This window comes from Schistocerca gregaria, chromosome 2 (genome assembly GCF_023897955.1).
Source record: "Schistocerca gregaria isolate iqSchGreg1 chromosome 2, iqSchGreg1.2, whole genome shotgun sequence".
Classification (NCBI taxonomy): domain Eukaryota; kingdom Metazoa; phylum Arthropoda; class Insecta; order Orthoptera; family Acrididae; genus Schistocerca; species Schistocerca gregaria.
Genome location: NC_064921.1, coordinates 823,581,112 through 823,608,050, shown reverse-complemented (window position 1 = coordinate 823,608,050; position 26,939 = coordinate 823,581,112). Strand labels below are relative to the sequence as shown.

General features: G+C 38.2%; 1 protein-coding gene across 4 annotated transcripts in view; it reads left to right on the top strand.

The window, feature by feature from the left end:
* LOC126335166 (probable multidrug resistance-associated protein lethal(2)03659) overlaps positions 1 to 26,939 on the top strand; it is a 262,493-nt gene that overhangs the window by 203,617 nt on the left and 31,937 nt on the right. For all 4 annotated transcript variants that reach the window (XM_049998144.1, XM_049998145.1, XM_049998143.1 and 1 more), the window contains 11 exons: positions 5,457 to 5,613; positions 6,029 to 6,167; positions 6,262 to 6,372; positions 6,450 to 6,683; positions 10,746 to 11,032; positions 11,592 to 11,775; positions 14,371 to 14,517; positions 14,999 to 15,192; positions 15,294 to 15,577; positions 18,993 to 19,072; positions 24,820 to 24,970. In XM_049998144.1, coding sequence (XP_049854101.1) covers positions 5,457 to 5,613; positions 6,029 to 6,167; positions 6,262 to 6,372; positions 6,450 to 6,683; positions 10,746 to 11,032; positions 11,592 to 11,775; positions 14,371 to 14,517; positions 14,999 to 15,192; positions 15,294 to 15,577; positions 18,993 to 19,072; positions 24,820 to 24,970 — 1,968 coding nt within the window. The remainder of the gene's footprint in view (positions 1 to 5,456; positions 5,614 to 6,028; positions 6,168 to 6,261; positions 6,373 to 6,449; positions 6,684 to 10,745; positions 11,033 to 11,591; positions 11,776 to 14,370; positions 14,518 to 14,998; positions 15,193 to 15,293; positions 15,578 to 18,992; positions 19,073 to 24,819; positions 24,971 to 26,939) is intronic.

Genomic DNA, 26,939 nt, shown 5'->3' with positions numbered 1-26,939 from the left:
GTGTCCTCCACAGGAACTTTTGTAAACAGTGAGATCACTTCGAGCATGAGTGAAATATCATTTTAGCCAACTCTTTGAAATGATTAAATTGTTCATTGTATGATAACCATCTACATTTCGTACAGTGGCAAATGTTATGAAATGATGGATGGAATGGTAAGGTATAAACATTGGCTCTAGCAGCAGTCAACATTGTATTGAACATTTTGAAGAATGTGCATTAAATTCAGCTCTACTTCATCTATCTTAATTTTTTCATAATATTGACACGTTTATGGTCTGGCAGCATGGCATAGAAGCTCTTCAGCACTTCCAGGAACAAGAGTAGCATGCATCCAGGTCACCGCCAAGACAGAGAAAGAGGGAAGGATACTGTTACCAGATGTTCTGGTACAATGAAAGTCAGATGGATGTCTTGGCCACTCAGTGTGTGTACTGCAAACTGCCGCACATAGATTTATATCTGAATGTCCAGAGTTTCCACCATTCAGTACAGAAGAGAGTGGCATTAAATACCCTGGTACACAGAGCAAAAACTTTCTGCTGAAGACTACCTGAAGTACCATTGTGTGTTCCAGAGGAACAGCAATGGGTCATGTGATATGGAGTTGGCATTCACCAAGAAAATGAAAAGTGGAAATATTGTACATTCACAGGATGGGCCACCAATTGTGTTCCTTCCCTTCTGCAGTGCAACATCCAGCTAAACGGGCAGAGTTCTAGGAAGACAAGGTATTGGTTCTGTTTTTTGACCTCCATAGAAAGTAAAGCAGATGGTATGCCTTGTAAATGATAGTCTTGGCATCAGGATTCCTGGAATTTACATCATCTCATGTGAATGCACAAGAAATTACATTGGCCAGTCCATCCACACCATTTCGGATCACTGTGCAGAACATGAATGTCATATTAAACATTGTGAGCTGAAGAAATCTGCAGTTGCTGAGTGCAGCCTCTCAAACATAAAATACTTTTTGATGAAACAAGTCTTTCCCCTCTGCTCCCACATACTGGGACTGTATAATTAAAGAAGCTGTAGAAACAAGAATGTGTGAGAGAGAACCTTCAGTTGTGATGGTGGATATAATCGTAGTGATGCATGGAAGTGAGCTCTTGGTGCAGAGGAGAGCCATAGATATTCATTGCAATGCTTAATTTAAGGTCAGAGCAGTGGCACAACTATTGCAGATGTAGACACCAACCAATCTGAAGCTGTCTTTGTGCTATAATGGTTCGTCCTTAGCCTCCGGTAGTTTGAGGTTGCTGTAATATGTCTTTTGTGACTGTTTCCGGAATTTACTTTTCACTTTCACAATGATTGTGCTTTTGATGATCACAATTCTCCACAGAGATTCAGATTAGTTTGACCACTCTGGAAACACCATCTAACAACTGTCATTTGATAGTGTGGCGTTGCTGTGCACTTCGAACTCTGCATAGATTGTTGCAGCATGTTCCTCTTCAAATGCAGAAGACAAATTAATAAAATATTCCAGGCTATTACACCATGGTTAAATGGATTTTACTTTAAAACCTGACTTTTGTCCTATCTGCAGAGGACATTTTCAAGGGGGATTGTAGCTTTGTTGAATGTAAAATTCACACCCTGTCTTGTTACATTCATTCAACAGAGCTGTGATAACCCCCTTGAAAATGTCTTTGAAAGATGGGGCCGAAATTTTGGATTTCAATGTGAAATCCATAAGACCATGGCATAATAGCACAGAATATTTTGTTAACTGTGACAATTCTGACTGTGGAAGTTTGACAGAAAATACATTACTATCAGTAGATTGCAGAATTTTTTCTGGCTCCTCTAAAGGCATACAGCAGTTCCACAGTGTGAGCCTTTCAATGTTTACTAATACTATAGATTTTCTACAGTCACACACCATTATTACATACTTTTATTTTTATGCAATCATAATTAGAAATTTGACCAATCCTCAATCATCAAACTACTACTTTTACCATTTAAAGGTTGAATTATGTTGTTGCATTGTTTCTTACTCTCACATAATTTTTTCATTATCTAGTCATTTACTTCTCCTCCATTTGAATTAAAAGTAAAGTGAAACTAAGCAAAAAAATTGGGCATATTAAGTCATTTCCCACACAAATCTGCAGATAGGTGCTTAGAGGTTGCATGCTGTTGACTTCTCTCTATTCTGCTACAGCATTGGATATGCATACTAATTTTAGGTATCCCTGAGAACTGTCAGAAAACAAAATTTCGGTTCCTTTTTGGAACTTCACCCACTTCTAAGGTATGGAACTCAACATTGTAATAGATCATGTAGTATGTGGAAGAAAAGCTTCACAAAAATTCTTGATGAATTTATTTAAAATTTTCACATGAAACTGTAATAAAAATTTGGATCTACACTTGCTATATTTTTTAATAGCAATTTACAGGTTCTTTGAAACCAGCTCTGAAAATGTGTAATTTTGTTTTTTTCTGGGAACTGGTTGTAACACAAAATTTGTACATTAGGAAGATTGTATCTTTGGCTTACTGATTTATGATACTACTACTACTAATAGACAATCTGGATTGTCCGAAGCCTTGTATTGGTACTAGTTCAGAGATGTAAAATATGTGAAATAATGTTATTAAAGCTACTGTTGTCACATTCAGCAGCTGGAGTAGTGTCTCTCATACCAGCATACCAATCATCATATCAGATTTACCCAATTAATTTGAGCTGTTCTACTTAAAATGAACTGGGAGAAATAACATAAAACTACACATTCACAGCAAAGCACTAAAGTTTGTCTCATAGTAGCTTTAACAGAAACCAGTTCATTGTTGTTTAAAAAAAATTCTGTCCATCAGAATTTTACTACAATATTGTATTAAAAAAAATTGTGAATTAGTCGGCAACATTTATAGACTCGTGGAAACCAATTTCCACTTTGCATATTACTATAGAAAACATGTTTTCCAGACTATAAGATGCACTTTTTTCTTCAAAAAAGTCTCTAAAATTCAGATGTGTCTTATACTTGTATATAATAATGTCCAATGTTTGATATAAAATTTCCTCCAGTCTTAAAAAGACCATGTATTACATGCCACAGGAGACCTACCTCTATCTGCCAACATTGGATTCAGCTGGCAGTAGCAGTGCACCAATAAACAAGAGTTGCAGGAATTGACAAACTTGCTAACACTTCCTCTCTTCTGCCTCATAATGCTGCGTCTTTGCGGACTATGGTGCCAGCGAACTTGAATGGAAAGTGATTGGTGTTGTCAGTAATAGTCCAGTATTTTTATTAGTAGGTAGTTCTGTAAAGGAAAAAAAAATAAAAGGTATTTATATGACGTGAGCTATAAATGGAATGTAATAGCATATGTAGCACAGTTTGGGAACAGAGCAGCTGAGTGGCATTTTAGCCCTCCACCAACAAGAAAGACTATGTAAATATGCAAATCGAGAACTGTGTGCAAAATAGCCAAATCTAGGTGATGACATATTGAAATGGATTAAAGGACGCTGTCAAAGTAGCATTGGAATTAATACAAGAAATATTAAAATACATGCTCGTAAGATATTACTGCTGTGGACCTTAAGAAAACCTGTATGGAACTAAGCTACATCGTGAACATGTACAAAAATCCTGACATTTGATGTGCTGAGTAACAGAACTGTTGCCATGAAAAGTGTTAAAACTGTAACTATAAAGTGGATGATACACTGTTTTCCTTACATTTTGTGCTGACAGTACTAGCAGTAATCCAGTGATCATTTTCAATAGAAAAACGTTCCAAAAACCATATAAAATACTGCCAGGTTGTGGTGGTCATGTATGTAAGGCTTGGGTGGATGAGGCTGGTATGAAGTTACAGATTAATGGTATGGGAGAGAAGGAAAGATGCATTATTGAAGAACAGTTCTCTTCCTGTGCTAGATCAGTTCAGCAGTTTTTAAAAATTATGTGAAAGAGAGATTGATACAGGGAAATAGCGAGCTTGCTGTTATTTTGGGAGGACTTGATTCACAATTGCAACTTCTTGATGTCTTGGTAAATAAACCATTTAAAGTCTACATGAGGAAGGACTGTAACAATGGATGATGGATGACTCCCAACATGAATTCACACTAAAGGCAGCTTTAAAATGACCTACAAACAAACTTGTTAGTGGAGAAGACAACAAAAGTTCAGATGACGATTTTCAGGGACTTCAAATGTCAATTTGGTTTTATAAACTAGAATTTTTGAAGGTGTCTTCGCAGTCTGGTGATAAAAATGTTACTTTTTAAAAAACTGCTGGAAAAATTAAGGTGCGGCGTATAGTCGGTAGTACGTTATGGTCTGTAAAATATGGTATGCAGTGATAACCTTTCCTTTTTTCCAATAAAATCAATTTGTGGTGCTTCTAATGCCTTGAACATGTTCCAAAGACCGTTGTGGTGTTCTTAAATATTATACCTATGTTCCCTGTTGTATTGAATGGCCACACTGATGATTGACTAAAAATATCTGGTAGTTACTCAGATGCTGGTATTTGGCCATCTTCTAAAAAAGGCCAATTAAATTAGGAATGTAACAGATTTTGTTTCCACTTACTGACTATGAGGAGATTCCAGTTTTTGCTGAGTTTTTCTTCTGGGTATGTAAGTTTAGATCTCTTAACAATGTTCATGCCTCTTCACACACACTCGCTTACTCTTCTGTAAAGCTACCAACATGACGAAGGTTGGTTCGAATACCACAGTGCATACCCTGCGTATGGTCTTACTGGAGGTGGTATCACTTGCCTTCCTCCGACCTCTCAGGTGACTCACCCAGTCAATTATAGGGGACCCTAGAGCTTAATTTGAACTCTGAACCATGGTGCTACTTGGCATTTTGTTTACATTCTTTTTGCCAGAAGAAAAAGTCACAGAACAGAAATACTATGACTGACTCGTACTCAACTCCTGGACATTAGGATCCATAATCTGACACTGTACCAATGAGCTAGTGAGCCTCTTACTGATTTAAGACATGGGAGTAGCTCTCCAGTTCCAGGCAAGCTATGTATTGAAGCAGGTGTACAGTTAGTCATTTGTAGAGGACAGTCATTGACATGTACTTTTGTTGAAAAATTATTGCAACAGGGGGAAAGCTAAATGTGTATTTTTTTCTTTCCTGTAAAGCATTTTGTAATGCTTCAATGTCGCTGCTGTGTTTATTGTTTTCATCTCACCTAAATATTGCCGACACTCATAAACATTTAGTATCTGCTCCTTACCTTTTCTGTGATTGAATGAGGTACTACCTTATTTTACTGAATGAATTTCACTCTTATTGGCTGTCCACAGAAAGGTGATGCTGCAGTACAATAGGAGCAAGAGGAATCATGCTAGCTTTTAAAGTCTGGTTTTTACATTCCTTAAGAGTTGTTGTTGTTTATTTTTCACTTGTAAATGTTATTGCTTCAGTAAGCTACTGAGACTCCGTTTTTGCAGGGTATCTTGGAAGATTGACATCAAAATTTCGATACAAAACAGCTCTTCGCACAGATGATAGAGTCCGCATCATGAATGAGATAATTTCTGGAATTCAGGTTATCAAGATGTATGCATGGGAAAAGTCTTTCACAAATTTAGTTGCTGCTGCACGCAGGTGTGTATCTTAATCAGTGTGATTATTTCACGTTAAAAAAAAAGTGTGATCATGATTGTATTCAAAAAAGCACAGAGAAATTTGGGAGTTGTATGTGATGCTTCGATGCTCCTTTCTCCTCATATTTCCTTTCTTTTTTCCATACATTAGCAGATTTACAAATTGAATTTTCTTTTCTACAAAAGTACCGTAGCTGCAATTTTTGTGCCTTCCTTTATTATGTGAGCATATCTTCCTACTGTTGTCCATTGTCTTGTTTCTGTTCAGCTAGTTTACTTGTGTATGATTTTTAGTACTGGCATCATTAATTAATACATATAAACCATTTGTTAAAGAAACTTCTGAAATATTTTTGAAGTGTTAAGACAGTGTGTTCCAACAGTGTGTTTCATAATTTCTTTTTCTTTCTCCATAGGAAAGAAATGAATGCTATAAAATCTATGCAGTACATTCGAGCTATTACATTCTCAATGGGTGTTTTTATTACTAGACTGTCGACATTTGTGAGCATTGTAATATATGTAATGATGGGAGAAGATGTGACAGCGGAAAAGGTTAGAGAATTTCTCCAGTATTTACCAAACTTTTTGATTAAAGATATAGTTAATAAGAATTCTTATCCTACTGTGTGTTTGTTATTATTTCTAGGTTTTTGTTGTAGCAGCATATTACAACCTCATGAAACATACAATGAGTGAATCTTTCCCTAAAGCAATCACTGCTGTAGCTGAGGGTCTGATTTCTGGCAGACGTATTGAGGTAATGTTCTTAAGTGTGTAGACTGACATACACTCTTCTTACATAAATGTTTAATAAACTAACTGATATATCCACAGAAATTCCTCAGATATGAAGAAATAAAGACTGTGAACATGGGTGCTGTTCATGAAAATGGCATCCTTCTGAAGGATGAAAAGGAACAAATTCAGAAAGAAAATCCAGTTGTTAAATTAGAAGATGCAACTGCAAAATGGCAGGACGATGCACCAGACAATACTTTGAAGAATGTGTCTCTAGAAGTTGTCCCAGGAAAGCTGCTTGCTATTATAGGGCCTGTGGGTGCAGGAAAGGTTAGTAAGCAAGGCATAATACTTCTTGTGTTTCTGCAAATTTGTACTGTATCCCATTAGCATGTTAAATTTACTTCATTGTTATGTTCTGTAAGTGCACATGGAATGAGTTAAAACTGAATTTCTCCATTCACAAAGCAATTTGAACATCGTGCAGATGGTGGTCATCAACTTGTTTGAAGTGGCTCTTGGACTGTGTTTTAGAAGTGGGGAGATAGAGGAAGGGTGAGGGAGAGTTTGAGGGGGGGAGGGGGTGACATCAGAAATATGTATAACATTATCAGACTAAAAAATTTGCCAAATTCAGATTGCTGCATTGTTAAAGGTAGTGAATTTTATGTCTATGGTGGATATAATACGATCATGAAAACTTCAGTTCTTGGTAATGGTTTTGATAATGCAGCATGTTCTGCTTATGTACTTTGGTACCTAAATACATTGTTCAGTTACGTTCGGACTTTCTTGGGGGCAATAGAAGAGATTTAGTAACAGATTAAAAACTGAAATAAGAGTACATTTTGTACCTTGGGGGGTGGGGGGGGGGGGGGGGGTGGTGGTGGTGGTGAAGTGTTAAAGACTGCAGAATCAAATAGGTAAAACAATAGGATCTAGTAGAATTCCTTGGGTGTCACAGGAGATAGTTTTATTGATGAAAGAAAGAAAGAAGAAAACACAAAAATGCAGCAGGTAAAGTGGAATACAAATGACTCAAAATTAAAATTGAAGGAAACTGCAAAATAGCTAACCAGGAATTAAGGATTTAGAAGCTTGTATAACTAGGAAAAAGAAAGTTAGTAATGGCTGGAAAAAAGGAAAATCAACTGTACAAATACAAACAGCTAAGATGAAAATCCAGTAATAAGCAAAGAGGAGAAAGTTGAAAGGTGGAAGGAGTAGATAGAGGGCATAAAAGGTAAGTGACCTTGAGGGCAATGTCATGGAAATTTGTTTCAGTATCATTGACACAAGTCAAGACTGTGTGGGGCAGATGAAAGATTCATGGCATCATAAACTTTATCCAGAAGATTATAATACTGGGATACTCTTTCAGCATTAAAACACATCAATATTCCGTAACTCAAACTTTCTCCTTTTCTGAAAACTATTTATGGGTGGCGTGTATGAAATCCTTGAAACCAAAATTTCCCTGCACGGTCATTTCTAAACATGTTCAGGATTTACACAATATTCAGATACCATCGTCTGTAGTTTTTCTTCTGTAATCCCATATCCTACAGGCAGAAGCCTGATAATGCAGGTAGTAAGTTCATTTTTCATGGCGTCAGATGAGAACGGGAGGGAAACTCGCCACACTAATGGCAAAATTCCCTCCAGAAGCACGCTTTATTATACAACAATATATCACAGCATTATTAAGAAATTTAAAATCAATTCTTTGTCGTTTCACTTGCAGCACATATTTATACACTTTAGCAGTCAAAATAGTAATTTATTTATACTTCCAGTAGTGAAAATGGATCACAAATCGTGGAGATGGAAAAAAATATCCCCTGTCTAAGTGCCAGTCCTCTCACGAAATGTGTTCCACTACTGATTGTGAGAACAATACATAATTTTCTGTGCTACCACCAGATGGCAACATAGAATGGGCATGCTTTGAATCGGTTTTTCTCGTGATTGCCAACAGATGGTAGTGAGTGCTAACAAATCTGTTGCAATAGAAAGGCAAATATGGCGAACTTCCTCCCTCTACCCTAATATAAATTGTGGGGAAATAATTAGCAAATTATCTGAAACAAGGACACCCACTATAAAACATTGCACTAGTGTAGACAGCTTGTGGTGCATGCTCATGATATACCAATGTGGAAATCAGCTGCAACATTTTCAAAAATGTCAGTGACATTAGTGATCAAGTAATTGTACTGAGTGTGGAATACTAAAATTCTGAAGGCCAAAGACAGAGCAGAGAAAGTAAGGAAACAGGACACTGGTATTGTCTACTAACATCAGATATTGAGTGTCGTAGTGCTCACTTGTATTTCAGTAGTGCATTTTATACTAGACATGTTAGTCTGTATTTTATTGTTTGCCACATTTTTGTAACGCATTGAAAGAGTGCTTGAGGGAACACAATTACTCCTTTTCAACTGCAGTGGATCATTTACAACAAATTTCATGGGGAAATAAATGTGGTGTGAAACAGTAGCCATAATTCCTGTCTCTTTAAACAAATGTCTAAAAGATAAATGGGAGCATCACATTTTACTCCTACAGTAAATTTTTGAACAAAGCAAACTTACTTTCTTACAGATGAGTTAACCCAGAACATAATTCCTCTCCAATATCTGCACCAATTTTAGGTGCAAATGTGACTGAACTAAGTTGTTTTAGCTATTCGAAAATGTGATTTTCCTAGTTACAGTCCTCATCAATATGTACACCCAAAAACAATGTTAAAGTTGAGAATAATGAATTATTTAGGAATAAAAGAGATGACTCGCCAAAAGGCAGAAGCACCATGTCATCCACAGGTGCAGAAACGAAAGGTACAGGACATTGCTTTGATAGCTTTCAGAATCATTTTTTTTCTTTTCTCAAGCTGTAGGAGAGTCTCTCTATGGGTAAGCAGTCACCTTTCCTTATTTTACATATTTTTCCATAATTATTCTGTAGATACAAATATCATACATAAGCTGTGAAAATGCATAGGAGTTAACTATGTAACTGTTAACAGTATGACTGTTCTTCCCTAACGTCTGCCTGCTGCTCTCTCATTGGCTGTTTAGGATCAGCAGCTGACACCAACCCCTTTTGTTCCTATCGTACCTTATTGTGAGTAGTTCTGATGAGCTGGGATAATTTTAATTCGTCTCTTGTTTTGCCATCCTAAAACTGATTTTTTCATGTTTAACTGATTACCATTAACATACGTGAATATCATCTGCATTTTCATAACAGAAAGATTGGCCCTTTGTGCGTACTTTTAGGTATGTAATTGATTTTTCTAATTTAATTTGACTATTCCTAGTTAGTACCTTTTGTTAGAGGGCAAAATCAGTAATTGTTTCGTAACTTGAATTCTATTGTTGACACACAAACAAATATCAGTTCTGAACTGATCATCAACATTTGAGACATGAAACAATAGCATTCTTAAAGTATCTATATATTTCTATTTGAAAACTTGTTAGCAAAGCCAGCCCTTAATTCCAAAGTAATTAAGTTTTCTCAAAAGTATTGTTTGCATAACGATATTCGTTAATTCCATCATTTAAACAAATAATTCGGCCTACGGTAAACGTCGCAGTAGAAGTGTGTTAAGGATACTAGGTACTTTTTCAGCTCGAAAGTATGTAAAGATCAACACCTACGTCTTTCAAGCACTGTTTATATATGTTTTACAGGTTGTTTATTGGTATCAGGTAGTGCAGCACACTTTCTAAACAATTCAGAAGTATTTTGAATATTTTTAAACTTACTTATGGTTATAAAAAAATACAAAGAAGTTGATGCAATTATCTTTCCAAAATGCTTCCTCAAATTGAGGTACCATTTAAACAATGCCTCGACTGACATCTCTGCCCCCAACTCTTTGCCGTGTGTGTGTGTGTGTGTGTGTGTGTGTGTGTGTGTGTGTGTGTGTGTGTGTGTGTGTGTCCTTTTTTCCCCTTAAGGTAAGTCTTTCAAGTCTTTCCGCTCCCGGGATTGGAATGACTCCTTACTCTCTCCCTTAAATCCCACATCATTTCATTTTTCCCCTCTCCTTCCCTCTTTCTTGAAGAAGCAACCGTTGGTTGCGAAAGCTTGAATTTTGTGTGTATGTTTGTGTTTGTTTGTTTGTTTGTTTGTGTACCTATCGACCTGCCAGCGCTTTTGTTTGGTAAGGCACATCATCTTTGTTTTTAGATATATTTTTCCCACGTGGAATGTTTCCCTTTATTATATATGAACTTTGAAGTACTTCAAAATGTTGAAAAGCTGTTCCATAATGTTAAGGTTGATATGTGGTGCTCAACATCTGGACCAGTTTTGTTTTGACTGCCCTGTAAATACTTAAAAATGGTGTATCTTTATTGATGATGATACCATTTTTTCTAGTCTTCTTTATTACAAACCATTCTTGGTGAGCTGCCACTGACATCAGGAAGATTGATTGTAAGAGGGAAAACATCATACGCATCGCAGGAACCTTGGTTATTTGCGGGATCTCTGCGTCAGAACATACTGTTTGGTGAACCATACGACAGAGTGTGGTATAAGCGTGTAATAAAAGCTTGTGCATTGGAAGAAGACTTTGCCTCATTTCCACACAGTGATAAGACACTTGTTGGAGATAGAGGAATCATGTTAAGTGGAGGACAAAAAGCCCGTGTCAATCTTGCCAGGTAGGTACTTCCAAATTGGATGATTATTACATTACTAAAAGGCAGAGCGTCGGAACTGCTTCTAAGCTGAAAGCACTGTTTAGTATGTAAGGAAAAATAGTATACACATGTAGATATTTCAGGCCACAAATGGCATCTTTGTTTCTTAATGCCAAAAAGCACATGGCATGATTAAATTGGTTTTATTCAGTTGCACATATCACCTGAAAATTATGTGCATCAAATTGTAAATATCTGTATATCTGTTTATTTCTTGAACTATGTATATTTGTATATTTGTATGTGACTACATATATTCTATTCAAAGGAAGGAAATTATTGTGTAGTGAAAATGCATTGGAAGTGTGTGTGTGTGTGTGTGTGTGTGTGTGTGTGTGTGTGTGTGTGTGTGTGTGTGTGTGTTTTTTTCCCTTATTCAAACAGTACAAATGTAAGATGTGGCACAGAACTGTAATTGAACTGAACAGTGACTGATAAACTATAGTTTTAGGTTTCCAAGATTGCTTTTCATAGTAGTTAATTTATTTCAAAATTTTGAAGATAAATGTTTATCTTTCAGGGCAGTATATCGGAGGGCAGACATTTACCTTCTTGACGATCCCCTTTCGGCAGTTGATCCTCATGTAGCAAGACATCTGTTTGATGAGTGTATTGTAGGGCTGCTTAGAAATAGCATATGTGTTCTTGTCACTCATCAAATCCAATTTCTTCATCATGTTGATGAAATAGTTATTCTTAATGAGGTAAGCATAGATTTTGTGCTGTATCTCAGTATTTTACTTAGATCTTTTCCATATTAACTTTTATCCATTCTCTCCTGCCCATTCTTTCCTGTTGATGTTGTAGTGCTAATGACTGGTTTAATGAGGTACATGGTCCCTCTTGTTATAGTGTGCAAGAAAGCTATTTTTTCATGATAAAGTTTAGTAGTTAAGTGTGCAATCAAACCTCTCCCATTGTATATTGTCCATTTGTCAATGTGGTATGCTTCATGATTCATTAAAAAATAATGGAAGGCAATTTTCAGGTACCACTTAACAAGTGATTATTGTCATTAATGAAATCCAGCAAATATTCCTTCTTGCATTAATCTGGTTTGGACTGTTGTACAAAAATTGCCAGCCCTATGTTGTTAGTACATCTTGACATTATTATTGTGGTTATTTTATTAGTCAACATTGTGGTGAAATGTTGCCATAAACATAAAAAAACTTAAAAGAGCATCCCAATAATTATGATAAACTAGGATTAGATTATCATTTCATTCTCTATGTATTCTCCTACCTAATAGTAGCATTTTTCCCACAGGATCTGCTGTAACCTTCTACTTAGAATCATAGGTTTCATATTAAACATGTTTTTCACATTAATATATATTGTCATTAATATATATTGTCATATTTCAGAGATAGGTGTTCAGGTAGCAAAAATTCTTTTTTCCCTCATTTTATATGTGTGGTTAAAAGTAATTTCCCCAGTTTTTGTCTGCATTGTTGAAAGATTGTAATTTTGTTAATTTATATGAAGGAAACAGGATTTGTAGTTTATGAAGTAAGTGACAAGATTCTTTCTGCTGTGCAGTACATACGTATCTAATAATTTTCTTCTGCAGTTTCTGTATTTGAGACCCACTATGCTGCCTGTGTTCTCTGTAAAGTGTTCTGGGGTTCTGAGAGACAGCCCTAATAAATTCCCACTAGGCCCCTCTTCCTAAAACCTTTTAATTTCTTTTAGCCAGAAGAAAAAACTCTGGCCCTCAGTGCTATTGTTTGAGGGGATTGCGTCTCAGATGCTGAGTACTTATTTTCTTTATATACTTCATACAACACACACAACCGGTAAGGAAACCAATCATAATGGTAATAAAACAGTGAAACTATGAAACAGTTAATTTTGTGTGTTAGATTTAAAGTAAAAGCAAGAAACTTTTAGTGCAGTGGTGGTGGTGACACAGCAATGTCTTCATCTGTTCATATCGGAGAAAGTCTGATTATTGTGGACTGATATGAATTTTCCATGCTTTTTTTCTCTTCTGTAATACAACAAATCAATGTCAGGCTGTGTAATTGGCACTAAAAAACTTCATTTTTGTAGTTAATCCCTGTTAAAAAGAAACCAGGTGAAATTTTGTTTTTATTGTGCAAGTCACTTGTAACATGCATTTAGAATTGTGTACTTGAACATAGTGAATAATGGAGATATTCCCCACTGATAGATGCAACTAATAAGTAATTCATAGTTCAGCATTTTGTATGAGCTCTCTAGTTCACCATATTATATAGTGGGAAAATATATACTTGATTTTGAAATTAGTTCAGTGATAATTAAGCATTTACGTATTATTGGTGTATTTTACTCAAATCAATTTTGCTGAATTCTTTGAGAAGTCCACCTTGCTCTTAAACAGTTTTATTGTCAGTCTGTGTGAATTAAGTGTTCTAGTGAAAGCATTAAAAAAGAGGCAGGTAAGAAGCTTTCTACTTATATTCATATTGAACATTGTTAATCACACAATGTTAACAAAAATTCGACTAGTAGAGAAAATAAAACCTAGTGTTGGATATAGACAGTCGGTAATGTAGTATATCTGGAATGTTGCGTTCCTGTTAGCCTTGGTGCAATCACAAGCAGTTTAAATTGGATGTTTCCTTTCCAAGTAAAACTGAGGGAGGCTGTGAAATAAATAGCAGTATATTAGCAATACCTTCATATTCTGTGGCACCTGGTGTGCATAATTAAAGATGCATTCATTAGTGGGATGATTTTTAATTCTTAGAGATCTTATAATTAATTTTTCCCAAGACATTTAAATCTCATTCTTATCTTCGATAATGATGGAAGCTATTCCAATGCCGCAGAGCCCTTGGAAAGTGACAATTTACAGATAAAATATGCTGAAGATAACACTTTGTGTTTGAGAGGACACAGTACTTCGGTAGGCTGGTGGTGTAATGATAAACATTTCTGCCTAGTAAGCAGGAGACCTGGATTTGAGTATTGGCTGGGTCCAAGTTTTAATTTATTTCTTCAGCTTCCATCATTAACATAGGTTTTTAATTCATTTTTAGGCAGTCATTAGCTGGGAATAAACTTGGTAAGAGGATGCCAGTTATTTGGAGGCTCTTTCACACTCACAATTTACTAATTTGCTCAAGTTACGTGTACTACTTCTTAAAGTATGATAGCTATTTTCCACGTTGATAATTAAAATGAGTTTATAGCTTCATACGAATTTCAAACTATTAAAAAATTATCACCACCACATAAATTTATTTTGATAGTATCTCAGTACTTGATATTCATCAATAAACTTAAATTGATTAGAAAATAATTTGCAGGGTATAGTTGAAGCAAAAGGCAGTTACTCTGAGCTTCAGCGGTCTGGTCTGGACTTTGCTAAACTTATGAATTCTGACGAGGGAATTGCAGGCACTGTAGGAGATGGTGACTCTGAGGAAGCTGTAGAGAAATCAAATCTCATTGAGGTGAGTTGTAGTGCATTCTTTCACTGACACCAAACTTCTATCTATTAATCCTAATCCTACCCCTACCCTATACTTTGTAGGAGGTATTGTTCTGTTTCTATGCCTACCTCTGTTTCTTTTCTACACACACACACACACACACACACACACACACACACACACACACACACACACACACACGCGCGCGCACATCATGTTTGTTATGTGAAATAAGGCTTATGGGGGTATGGAATGAATAGTAGGAGGAAGGTAGTGATGGAGATATGTAAGAATAACAGTATGAAAGCTAATAGTCTTAGGCTGCTCCTTTGCATGACTTGGTGCACATAAATATCTTCATGAGAAAAACTAATGGTACTGTGATCCTAATATTAATCTCATGTGAAGTTCCTTAAATTTTATTATATCTACAGGTATATGTCTAAGATGTAATAAAAATATTTAGTGCTAGTTTATAACCTGAAACGCATTTTAATTTTAGCGGACGGTATCTGTAGAAGAAAACTCGGCACCACGGCAAGAAGCAGAACTGAGAACATCTGGTGGTGTCAAGAAAGCTGTTTACTATGCGTATTTTTCTTATGGTGGCAACTATTGCCTGCAGTTATTCGTGGCCATTGTATTTATCCTAACACCTGTCTCTGTCCTGGGTGGTGATTACTGGCTATCCTACTGGTAAATATTTCTGTTGCAAGTTTTTATGTATTAGTTGTAGTTCTGCTTTGGACTTGCTGTATTGGAATGGACAGCTAATCACCAATTTTAAAACTTTTTAGGGCCAATTCAGAGGAAGTGCTACAAAGCCTATCCCAGGAAAATAAAACTAGTTCAGCTTTGTATAATGAGACTGAGCCAGACCTTTCACAGCATGGCTGGCTACCAAGCAGAGACGCAAGTGTGTACATATATAGTGCAATAATAGGTGCTACAATTCTGATAACAATACTTCGTTCTATATCATTTTTTATTCTTTGCATACGTGCATCCATGAGGCTTCACAATCAAATGTTTATTGGAGTTACACGAGCAACAATGCATTTCTTCAACAATAATCCATCAGGTATGTGTAAATTCATACTCTAATCACTATTTAAAACACTGATTTTTGTAACCTAGTATGTGTGCAACACAATTGCTCAGGTGAAAGATATTGTAAATTTCAGTATGCAGTGAAGTTCTAGCTTAAAACTTTTCAGTTCTGTTTCTAAATAATTATTTTGTTTTACCTCCAAAGAAAAGTACTAAATTTTTTTTCCTTATCAAGTATTTTCTTATTTCTATAACACCTTAGTATTGTTGTTTTGAAGGCCCACATCAAACCCCTCTATTACGTGACGAAATACCTGTATCGTCTCCTGCGAATGTTTTACTCGTGTGTAGAAGTGAAAATCATTCCCTGGATGATATGTAATCTGTGCTGACATGACTCTTGCCCCCCCACACCTTGATAATACCAATACCACCACCACCACCACCACCACCACCACCACCACGTGCCTCAGCAAAAGATATGCCCTAATGATGTATCATGTTAATCAAACATTCATTCAGTTAGTGCTATATTGAAAACGCACCTACGATTTTTTTCCTCACCTCTCCATAAATGCTTTAATACTCTTTCACCAGCAAATCAATCTTGTGTGAGCAAAAAGGTTTGATGCTTTGCATTGGGAATGGCGATTACTCTGTTGTACCATTCTCTCCTTCGGTTAGGCTTAGCCACGTCTGTAGCCATCCGTTAGCTGTAGGTGTTATTTGGTGGTGCTAAATGGCCAGCAACTCGAAGAGTTCAGTCGTGGATACCAAGAGTTTGAGTTTTGTGAACAAGATTTCCTTAGCTGTGGGACAGGTGACTGTGTACTATTACGAGGCCCAGCAGGAGATACAAAGGTGAGAACAACATAAAATACTGAGGGATCTTAGCAAAGGACATGAAGATGTCACATACGTGTGAGAGACAGTGTTGCCAGCACCTGGCAGAGCTTGAAAGGGACCTTGTTGGGTATCCATTTGGCCAGCTGGTAGAATGGTGCAAAATCCAGTTTTTTGGGACTTTCAGGTTCGGCAGTGGTTCATTGTTTGACTGCAAGGAAGTGTGAGGGCAGGCACGTTAGTCACAAAGGTTCAGGTCGAACACATCTGGCTTCCATGAGGAAGGTTTCTGTACTGTACTGAAAACACGCAAACACCGCACATCTGTGCTTGCCATCTGAGAAAGTAATGGACACCCTGCCACACTTCATGTTACCTTACACCATTGGTCAGAGACAAGTAGCACTCAGGCTGAGAAATTACTGTCCTATGAAGGTCTACTGTTAACACCCCGACACAGATTGCTGCATTTGGAGTGATGCTGTGACTGGGAAATGTCTGCTGAAGAATGGGTCACAGTGTTCAGTGATGAATCACTGCTCTGCATTGCCCAAATTATAATCATGAGAGAGAGATCCTATTCTTCCAATGATTTGGAAAGGGATAGTGGCATTTCTCTTGGCATCATAAATTTGGGAGCAATCAGGTAAGACTTCAGCTCATGTCTGGTAGTGATTGAGGCAACTCTTGACAGCACAGCAAAACCTCAGACATCCATCATCCTTGTGTGTTACTGCTCATGTGACAGTATCATGGCACATGGCATGTGTGTGTTTGAAGTGTGTTAATGATATTGAGGCACTCCTGTGGACAGCATCCCCATACTGATCCCTAAGAGAGCATGTTAAACTAGCTCAGACATAAACTCCAGCCCATTGCCAGTATTGCAATTGTATGTCAGCTTGCCATAGGAGAGGATACAATTGCTTTGACACCATTCCAACTCAGTCAGTGTATGCAGCTAGGCCAGAGGTGGTGCAACATCATGCTATGAGTGGGCTCATTTTGCCATGTGGACACAGTTTTGTAACTGTTGCAATAACATCATACACCACCTCAACCTGTGAAGTTTTATTTCATTTCTTCCTCCCATTCTAGGTCCTTGACATTTTTTGTCACAGTGTACATGTATAATTGGATAATGGAAAAATCTGGGTAGAATAAAAATAATATGAAAAAAGATAGATTGCTACTATGTAAATAGAGGCGGCACTCAGTGGCACAGGCACATTAAGAAATTGCTAAATACTATAAGCCAGTGCATAAGTCCTCAATCAGACATAACAAAACAAAACAATTCACACATGTTTATTTGCACTTGGATGTTATTTTACAGTCTCTTTCCAGGATTTGGCTCAGATGAATTTACAGCCTGCAGTGTAGAACTTTTTTTTTTAAATCCTAAAGACTCTGGGGCATGAGGGGATATTAGAACAGTTTTCTCACCAGTTCAGATTCTCCCCTACTTTCATAGCAATTTCACATATGTACACAGCAGAGAAAAATGCCCTAAATGATTCAGAACTCCCATATTTGTCTACTTGACCTGGGAAAGGAAGTAGTATTTTGCTTGCCACCAGCGCACATCAGGATCAAAGGAAAATAGAAAATTGATTTTGCTACAAAGGAAGCTTGCAGGGGGCACTGCATAAAAATATGCTGTCTGCATTTAGACATTTCTGCACTGTTGAACTGAAAAGTCAAAAGCTGTTTGGAGACAGTGGCTAGAAATGTCTGAAAAGCAACTGCAGTGTGTGAAACAAACTGGCTGTGGCAATCCTCCTTCCAGTCATGGAAACACAGTTAGCTGACCTATGTCATCTACTGTGGGGAGATGGCTGCCCAGCTGATGCTACCTGCAGGGAAGACATTTCAGTCATAATATTCTAATAGCCTGTTTGCTGGGTTCATACGAAAGAGTGGAAATAAATTTAATTTCAGACTTTTCCTCCATTTTTAGCTGCTAATAAGTGCAGTTCAGATTTTAAAATTTTGTGAGTTGTCAAGACTCCTGCCGAAACTGTTGTTTTGAGTTTCTAATGTGTTCCATTGTGATGGATGCATCACTTACAATTCAATGTTGTATTCATTTTAATCACATTCATATAATACTTCCATATGGGTGCTGAAAGCCACATGTAGTGATGTAGTGCACCCAAACAAGCTGTCAGTCGTCAGGTTATTTGACTGTCATTCTTGAAGTGTGGTTTTACTGAACGTATGTTTGTGTTAGTTGTCAAGTCTCCAACATTTATCCTAATTTTTCATCTGTTGTTGTCTTGTTTTCTTGAGCAAACACTTAGCTGAAAGTGTTAGGAAATCCTCCAGAAAATGGTTGATGTAAGTGTCAAACATTCTCAAGAATTTTCTCACCATGGATCGTTATTGTGTAAAATTTAAACAGGAGAGGAGATAAGTAATAATTGCAAAACTTCTACTAGCTTTTGGAAATAATAGTAAAACTGCTTTTTTTCCTTGTACATCCCATTAAACACTTGCTCTTCCACCAAACGGTGCTACCACTCCTTAACATCCTGCTGTTAGTAGTCTGTAATAGACAATTGCAAAATAGCTAATTTTATTTTCTTTGATTGTGTTTTCAGGTCGAATACTCAACAGGTTTTCGAAGGACATAGGGAATGTAGATGAAGTTCTTCCTATTACAATTGTGGACTGTTTCCAGGTAAATAGTTCAGATAATGTACATTTAATATTGCCTTTTAGTTATATACATTTTTTAGATGCATAACTTACAGAAGTGGGAGCTTATTCATGTGAATGCATGTTAGAGCAGTTGGCTGAAGTTTCTGAGCCACACACACTATCAAATGCCCTATGAAATTTTCATAACCAGAGCTCCAGAACTGATTATCCAGGCAAATGATCCTCAGTGAAGTGACATCACTATAGTTAGATTGTTGCATATGCATAACTTGCCAGTTCTGGTATTCATATATTTAACAAAACTCCTGTTCTTGCTGCCATAATTGTGCCAAATGCATGAGCTATGTCTTTATCAATTAAACCACTTCCTTTATGTTGTTGATTAAATTTTCCCAGTTGATGTGCCTTTTTTATTCTTCTGACTCAAACCACTCACGTGATTTCAAATGACTTGACCTTCATGCTTTTACAAACAAAATCCCTTTTGCTTCCTGCTAAAGTGGAGTAAAAAGGGTATTTTATTTAAGAATAGTCATATAGCTACTGTAGAAAATAAAGATTCCAACAAACTTACTTACTTGAAACTAAGAGTACATTCTCAATTCATTCACCAAATACATGAGAAATGAAAATTATCCAACAGTTCACTCATTGGCTTTCTGAAGCATTCAGTGGCAGAGTTCTCCAGAGAATGTGCAGTAATAACCTTTCATATATTGCAATGAGTAGGGGGGAAAGATGACAGATACCATTTGGTTAAAGTGATATTTGAGACAAACTCCAAGTGCTAGCAGTTAATTCAGGCTTTGTATCGTAACCATTCAGTTTTTTAGTCCTTGGATTTTTCCAAGCTAACGAGGTGCGTAAACATAAGTAACACATGCAGGAAGAGTCACCTTACCTGTTGTCTCCAGTTTACAAAAGCACTTAATGTATTATTATACAGTTAGTGGTGACTTCAATCTACCTTCGATATGTTTGTGAAAAACATATGTTTAAAGTTGGTGGTAGACATAAAACATCTGAAACAGTACAGAATATTTTCTCAGAAAACAGTTTTGAACAGTTAGTTCAGGAGCCCACTTGAAGTGTAAATGATTGTGAAAACATACTTGACCTCTTAGCCAAAAATAATCTTGAGCAAACTGGAAAGCAGCATGACGGATAAGGGGATTACTGACCATAAAGTTGTTGCAGTAAGATTGAATATTCAACGTCCAAACCCACAAAAATCACAAACAATATATATGTATTTAAAAAAACAAAACAACATTGGCGTGATGCCTCCTGAGGAGACGTTGTCCACTCCTTCGTCAGACTATGTAAGTGAAGACCAGATTTGGTTTGAATTCAAAGAAATAGTACCAGGGGCAATTAAGAGATATATATATACCAAATCAATTAATAAGGGATAGTACTGATCCCTCATGGTACACAAAACAGACCAGAACACTGTTCCAGGAGCTATGAAAAAAGCATTCCAAATTTAGAAGAATGCAAAATTCTCAGGATTGGCAAAGTTTTACAGAGGCTCAAAATTTCACAAGATCTTAAATGCAACATGCTTTCAATAATTTCTGCAATGAAACCGTCTCAAAATCTGGCAGTTAAATCCACACACATTCTGGTCATACATAAAGTACACTGGCGGCGAGATGCAATCAATACCTTCACCACAACATTAAAGCAGTTACTAAATAGTTTTCCAAAAGTTCTTCAGCAAAGAAGAGGAAGTAAAATATTCCAGCACTTCAATAAGGAACAACTGCCAACATGAGTATCTTAGTAGTAGATATTCTTGGTGTAGCAAACAAGCTGAAATTACTTCATAAAGGCAAGGCCTCCAATCCAGGTTGTATACCAGTTCGGTCCCTTTCAGAGTATGCTGATAAAATATCCCCATACTTAGTAATCGTATACAGCTGGTCATCAAAGAAAGATTTGTACCTACAGTCTGGCAAGTTGTGCAGGTAACAATAATATGCAAGAAAGGATATAAGAGTGATAAGCGCATGCAAGCGCACAAAATCAGTTTACAGTAGGATCTTGCAGCATATACAGTGTTCGAACAGTATAAATTACCTCAAAGAAAAGGATGTGCTGACAAGTAGCGAATAGAGATTCAGTAAATAAAAATTCTTGTGAAATGCAACTAGCTCTTATTCTTGTGAAATAATGAGTGCTATTGTCAGAGTATGTCAAATTGATTCCATGTCTTCAGATGTCCAAAAGACTTGACCCAATTCCTAAGAAGAGACTTAAAACCAGACTGTGTGACTGTGGGGTGTCATCTCAGTTCTGTGGTGGGATTCATGATTTTTGGTTAGAAAAGTCTGTAGTAATTGGTTGAGAGTCATTGAATAAGTATGTGTAATAATTGATTGACCCAAGGAAGTGGTAGAGGCCCTCTGTTTTCCTTGATCTACACTCCTGGAAATAGAAAAAAGAACACATTGACACCGGTGTGTCAGACCCACCATACTTGCTCCGGACACTGCGAGAGGGCTGTACAAGCAATGATCACACGCACGGCACAGCGGACACACCAGGCACCGCGGTGTTGGCTGTCGATTGACGCTAGCTGCGCAGCATTTGTGCACCGCTGCCGTCAGTGTCAGTGTCAGCCAGTTTGCCGTGGCATACGGAGCTCCATCGCAGTCTTTAACACTGGTAGCATGCCGCGACAGCGTGGACGTGAACCGTATGTGCAGTTGACGGACTTTGAGCGAGGGCGTATAGTGGGCATGCGGGAGGCCGGGTGGACGTACCGCCGAATTGCTCAAAACGTGGGGCGTGAGGTCTCCACAGTACATCGATGTTGTCGCCAGTGGTCGGCGGAAGGTGCACGTGCCCGTCGACCTGGGACCGGACCGCAGCGATGCACGGATGCACGCCAAGACCGTAGGATCCTACGCAGTGCCGTAGGGGACCGCACCGCCACTTCCCAGCAAATTAGGGACACTGTTGCTCCTGGGGTATCGGCGAGGACCAACCGTCTCCATGAAGCTGGGCTACGGTCCCGCACACTGTTAGGCCATCTTCCGCTCACGCCCCAACATCGTGCAGCCCACCTCCAGTGGTGTCGCGACAGGCGTGAATGGAGGGACGAATGGAGACGTGTCGTCTTGAGTGATGAGTCGCTTCTGCCTTGGTGCCAATGATGGTCGTATGCGTGTTTGGCGCCGTGCAGGTGAGCGCCACAATCAGGACTGCATACGACCGAGGCACACAGGGCCAACACCTAGCATCATGGTGTGGGGAGCGATCTCCTACACTGGCCGTACACGTCTGGTGATCATCGAGGGGACACTGAATAGTGCACGGTTCATCCAAACCGTCATCGAACCCATCGTTCTACCATTCCTAGACCGGCAAGGGAACTTGCTGTTCCAACAGGACAATGCACGTCCGCATGTATCCCGTGCCACCCAACGTGCTCTAGAAGGTGTAAGTCAACTACCCTGGCCAGCAAGATCTCCGGATCTGTCCCCCATTGAGCATGTTTGGGACTGGATGAAGCGTTGTCTCACACGGTCTGCACGTCCAGCACGAACGCTGGTCCAACTGAGGCGCCAGGTGGAAATGGCATGGCAAGCCGTTCCACAGGACTACACCCAGCATCTCTACAATCGTCTCCATGGGAGAATAGCAGCCTGCATTGCTGCGAAAGGTGGATATACAATGTACTAGTGCCGATATTGTGCATGCTCTGTTGCCTGTGTCTATGTGACTGTGGTTCTGTCAGTGTGATCATGTGATGTATCTGACCCCAGGAATGTGTCAATAAAGTTTCCCCTTCCTGGGACAATGAATTCACGGTGTTCTTATTTCAATTTCCAGGAGTGTATAAATGACTTGTTAGTTTGAGCAGCCATTTTTTTATTGTTAGGTGATGCCATTGTTTACCATTTTGTAAAGTCATCAGATGGTCAGAACCAATTGCAAAATGATTTAGACAAGGTATCTATATAGTGCAAAAATTGGCAATTGGAAGTGAAGTCATCCACATGAATACCAAAAGGAATGTATTAAATGTTGGTTACACACCAAATCGTACAAATGTAAAATTCAACTGCTTGGGGATTATAATTATGAATAACTTAAATTGGAATGGCAACAAAGATGATGTTTGAAAAGTGAACCAAAGATGGAAATTTACTGGCAGTATACTTAAAAATGCAACAAGACTACTAGAGAGGTTGCCTGCACTGTGCTTGTCTGTCCTCTTATGGAGTAAAGCTGCACAGTACGGGGTCCGCTTCAGATACGGTTGATGGTGGATATTAAAAAGTAAAAGGAAGTGTAGCTCGTTTTGTACTAGTGCAGAACAGGGGAGAGTGGGCCATGGTTAGGATTTGTGAATTGGGTTGGCAATATTTAAAAAAAAAAAAAAAAAAAAAAAAAAAAAAAAAAAAAAAAAAAAAAAAAAACCACTCTCCACGGTGAGAGGAACTTCTGATGGAATTTTAATAATAAACTTTCTCCTCAGGCAACAATAAGAGATCAGAGCATAGAAAGATTAACGTGTTTGTTTCTCCCATGCACTGTTAGTGGAACTGTAGACAAATAGCTTGAAAGTAGTCCCATAAACCCTCTGCCAGGCACTTGTGAATTGCAGCATAATGATGCATATATAGTTCTGTTCCCACTAAGATAAATTCTAAATAAGTATCTGTATCAACTTGCTATACTGCAGCTATGGTAATTAATTTTAGTAATAATAGAATCTGTGACTGACAAGTTCAGTGGTGTTTCACTCTCTGTAATCCAAAAAGTGGTTCTGAAGCAACTGTAGTGTTTAAATTTTTGGATTACTATATTTGATCACCAGACACTGAGCTGTAGCACTAACTACTACTCCAGTTGTAAGTTTTTTAATTAGGATGTCAGTGGATTTGGCCTAATTTTAAAGCACATTGTCAGTTCAGAAAGTGACAGTTATTAATCTTACTGAACATGTTTACTGCTGTTTGCGTATGGTCTTGTATGAGTCTGGAACAAATTGGTCTCGACTGTTTATAGTTGTGGAACTCTTTGGATGCTGATGAGGAATTAAAGGAAACTACAGAAGTTCTCTTTGTAAAAGCCACTGCACTGTTCTTTCTGAAGATGAAGATGACAGTGTTGAAATGAGCACAGAAGGCATTTTGTTTGATGCAACAAGTAATACATAATTTTTTTCACAAATCCAAAAAAGGCATACTCCCTAATAATGAGGCTGATAATCACTCTTCTGGTACTGGTTATACATTTTGCCTTCCTTTACCTTTGATGTGATACAATCATATGTGAAGACACAAGTCAAACATAATAGCCTGTGTGTAGTTTCTCTTACTACATCTGCTAAAATGAACAGAAGTGATCTGTCAAGTTTACGAATACCTTACTTGAATTGGGATGTCACAGCATTAATGCACTAGATTTGTATATGGGAGGAGAGAGATTGAAATCTTTCTGTTCACTGTGGATTAGGTTATCAATAGTTTGTCATTTTAGGGTGTGCAGTGATTTAGGTAGTACTCAAGTGGTAATGTGCAGCTGTAATATGGGATTACACCTGCTGACACTTCCAGATGCAAACAGCCAACATCATTTGAAACAAAGGTATTCAGGGTTGAAACATTAATATTTTTTAAAATTACCATGCATCAAGCCTGATAAACTGGCAAAATAATAGCAATATTGTTACATGTTCAAGTAGATGTGTAATGCAAAAAGTCTGGCAAACTATGTGCTGCATACTAAAGATTACTTCTGCTTTTCCAGATAATCCTCACACTTGTAGGGACAATCATCATAGTAGCTGTTGTTAATTATTGGACACTGATACCAACTATAGTGCTGGCTGGTGTCTTCTGGTTGATTCGGACAATATTCCTCAGTGCATCACGCAGCTTGAAGCGCCTAGAATCAATAAGTGAGTAAACATGCAAATATTACTTTTCCAAAGAAATTGCAGCTATTAAATATAATTTTGTTTTTCAAATTATGTAAGGAATTGTATTTGTCACACACAGCATGTAAACATGTCAAGAATGAGATTACCACACTTTCAATGTAAGTTTTGGAGGAACATGTAGAATGTCACTAAAATGCAATTAACATACTATGCCCATGTTCGGTAATAAAGTGTAAGTAACACATATGCATAATAACATGGTTGACAGGGAACTGAGTGTGTCAGAAATATTCTCCCTGTGAGAGGCTAAACTCATTGCCAGTGAGTCTTGTTTTACACCTTCTATGGTGAGGTCTTCACACGTATATTTCACAAATATTGATTTCATCTTCAAATACAGCCAGGAAAATATACCCAAGATACTGGCTGGTCTTGCAGGCTCCTTTCCCTGGGTCACAACCACCACCACTGTGTTTTATCACTACTACTACTACTACTACTACTACTACTACTATTACTACTAATCATCATCATCATCATAATCATAATAATCTGATCTTCCAAAGGGTAAAAGACTCCTGTACCCATTTGGCTGGCGATATATCCTGCCAAAAGTGTCTTAATGTATAATCATTATTATATAAAATAAGAAAATTAATTTTCAGAGTTAGAAATTGCAGGTTTGCATGGAAAGACAATATTAACCACGTAGAAGATACGTTCAGTCACAAAAAGGCGCACAGAGACTGCTGTACATTTCAGCTTCAGGTCAGATCGCCACCTGCAGTGCCACGCTCACGTGTGCGCACGCTCACTGTTTCTGACCACTGTGGCCAGATTGAGTTTTAACTGTGATGGCAGCAGCAATCTAGTGGTGGGGGTAAGGAGGGAGTATGGAGGGGAGGGGAAGGGATAGCAGAGTAAGGTTTGTGGGGGGGGGGGGGAGGGGGAGGGGGAAGGGCAGTGAAAGTAATGAAGAATAGGACTAGTTGGTGCATTGGTGGAATTAAAGGCTGTGATCTACTGGAGTGGGAGCAGGAAAGTAAATGTTAAATGGAGGGCAGGAACTAGTGAAGGTTCAGATAGAGAGGTTAAGGGAACACAGGATGCATTGCAGGGAGAGTTCCCTCTGGCACAGTTGAGAAAAGCTTGTGTTGGTAGGAAGGATGCAGATGGTGAAACAGTCCTAGAAGTGAAGTACACTGTGTGGGGCAGCATGTTTAACAACTGAGTGGTCTAGCTCTCTCTTGATCAGTTTTAGCGGCCATTCATGTGGAAAGAACTTACTCATTATGCCCACACATCAAGCAGCACAGTCATTGCATCGTATCTTGTAAATCAGATGACTGCTTTCAGAGCCAGCTCTGGGATTTAATGGGATATGAGAGGGCTGTGACTGGGGTGGTGGTGGTGGTGGTGGTGGTGGTGGTGGTGGATGAGACAGTGCTCACTTTTAGGTTTATTGAAAGGTTGTGAGGCATGAGGCAAGGTATATGCCGTGACCCCCACCACCAGGTGCACCACAAATGTGCTTCACTTCAGGGAGTGATTCACAGTCTGTGCTATCTATATCCTTCCTATCAACCATCCGCTTCTCTGAACTGCACAGGTAGGAACTCCCTACTCCCTCTTACATACCCTATGCTCCTGTAACCTCCCTGGCCTCAACCTTCACTAGTCCCTGTCCTCCACTTACATTTCCCCTTCTCCACTCTTGTTCTAGCATGACATTGATTTCTATTTGAGCAACACACCCACTGGTCCCTTCCCCTTCCGTATTTCTTCTTCTCTGCTCTCCTCCCCCCAAACATCCAGGCTGCACCTAACAGCTGTCATACCATGTCCCTGCATGCTCTCACGAGCAACACTACAACTTCCCCTACACCAGTCTGTTATTCCCCACCCCTTTGCTGCTCCTTGCCCCACCCCACCCCACCCCACCCCACCCCTTACATAATTAGATACAGCTATGACAGTGTCTGGCCAC